A 1,855-nucleotide genomic window follows, 5' to 3' on the forward strand; every position below is an offset into this window, starting at 1 on the left:
TTAGTCTTGGCACTTGAAAATGTGGACGTTGAACACAACACCGTCCCTCATAATCAGCTCAAATACGCAAACATCTCCTACTTGCAAACTATTTTCCCTCACAAACGCAGACCAACCAGCTGATACGACACATGATGAACCCCCACTTCGTTCATAAATGTATAGCTTCACAGGCCATACTCGGTCCACAATCTGGAGCTTGACAGGGAGTATACTTGCTTTGGTGTAGTCCTTGGTAAACCCGTCTCTTGGTAAGTAGTTGATAATGTGTTGGGGTAAACTCTGTACAAGGAACAATAATAGATATTTAACAAATATATTCCAGCAACAAGTATCTAATTGATCTACATCTTTTCACCTAAAAACACAAATAAGAAAAAATCATTACCAACAAAATGTCCAGCCACAAGTATCTAGTGTGACAATCTTTCTAATTGATCTATGAAAAATGACAGTTAATGGGAGTTGCATTTCTAAATTACAAAAATATTCCATTTTACTGAAGCTAAAAGCTTACCGCACGATCCTTGCCATTAATGTAGGATGGACGCATGGTAACAGTGAAAAGGGGATTTTCTGATTTAAAAGCATTGGCTATAACAAGATTTTTAGCTACACCACCGTCTTTCGTAGGATGGGCTGATCCTGAAAGAAGTTGAAAATACGAAGTCATGCACATAAAATTAATAGAGCAGAAGCTAAACAAATCAAGCAGTTGCTTACAAAAGTGTAACATTCAAACCTGAACCCTCTCCCCTATAAAAGTGTTTGATGATTTCAACAGAGCTGTCATCACTCTCATTATCTTCGATCCTATGATGTACATGTTGTTCGTCGTCTAAAGTATAGTCTATTTCTGTTGCAGTGGCATCAAATATGAGTACATGAAACTGTGAATTTCCTTCATATTTGAAAACCAGCAAGTGCCCCACGGCTACACCATGAGAGCTTGCAAATTCGGACCAACCATTTTGAAACCAAACCCCCCCAGCATGTTGTGCCAACTTGACTTTCCATTTTCTACCATTTGGAATAGTGAGAAAGGCCATATCTAACAGGTCCACTCCAAATTTCTGCACGAACTTATCTGGAATCCGCTGTAAAAAGAATCTCCATAACATAAATGCAGGCTAGGGAAATAAACACATGCAATCAATCCTTATACACAATGCTAGAAAATAAAAGTTTGAATGACCCTCTTATACTTCTTAGTTACAGCCCCCCACCCCCACACAAAAAAGAAAAGAAAATCAAACAAAATAAAATGTAATCCTGCAACATTGACGTTATATTTAATAGCTATAACAGTAACAACTCTTATGAATTTTGAAACCAATTTATACAACCTAATCTTATAACCAAAATAACCATCAACCTCTACACTTTTACATTTCTCTGTTGTTGTTGAAATGTAAAAAATTTTGGGGAAATGTTGTACATTTGACAGGTCCACTGCAAAAGAATATATCTTAAACTGTGAATTTCCTTCATATTTTTCCTCAATCTCTACCATGCGCTTATATCCCTGTTCCATTTTTTGTTCATATCTACTTGTACGATGCAAAAGTACTCTGTTATGTGACTGTGTTCTTCTTAAAGTGTAACCTACGTATTGCAAAATGAAAGTTTTTCTGACTACATGTAACAAATGTACATATTTCAACAATCACAAATAAAGAAGATGAAGTGTTCGAAGTGTATTAGCATATGATTTTCAGACAATGATAGAATTTATAAATTTGAGCATACTTACAAGCTTTCCTTCCTGAACAGCATTCTGCAGAATAATCTTGAAAAAGTGTGGGGACCGATCAGCAGGACCATCGTCGTTGTCTCTCCTCCATTGAGAAGCCAT

The 1,855-nt window shown here is 36.5% G+C and overlaps 1 protein-coding gene across 1 annotated transcript; it reads right to left on the minus strand.

Moving 5' to 3' along the window:
• Positions 1 to 1,855, minus strand: LOC126691351 (B3 domain-containing protein At4g01580-like). The gene is made up of 4 exons (XM_050386402.1): positions 1,754 to 1,855; positions 743 to 1,097; positions 518 to 645; positions 1 to 282 (listed from the first exon to the last, which is right to left on the minus strand). Exons 1-4 carry the CDS (start codon positions 1,853 to 1,855, stop codon positions 1 to 3), a joined length of 867 nt encoding a protein of 288 aa, XP_050242359.1.

Source organism: Quercus robur, chromosome 7, assembly GCF_932294415.1.
Source record: "Quercus robur chromosome 7, dhQueRobu3.1, whole genome shotgun sequence".
NCBI classification, from domain to species: Eukaryota; Viridiplantae; Streptophyta; class Magnoliopsida; order Fagales; family Fagaceae; genus Quercus; species Quercus robur.

Coding starts and splice junctions, on each gene's coding strand:
- LOC126691351 (XM_050386402.1), bottom strand. CDS start 1,855: ATGGCTTCTCAATGGAGGAGAGACAACGACGATGGTCCTGCTGATCGG. Junction 1,098..1,753: donor CTGTTCAGGAAGGAAAGCTT/GTAAGTATGCTC, acceptor TTCTTTTTACAG/CGGATTCCAGATAAGTTCGT. Junction 283..517: donor TTAATGGCAAGGATCGTGCG/GTAAGCTTTTAG, acceptor TTCCTTGTACAG/AGTTTACCCCAACACATTAT.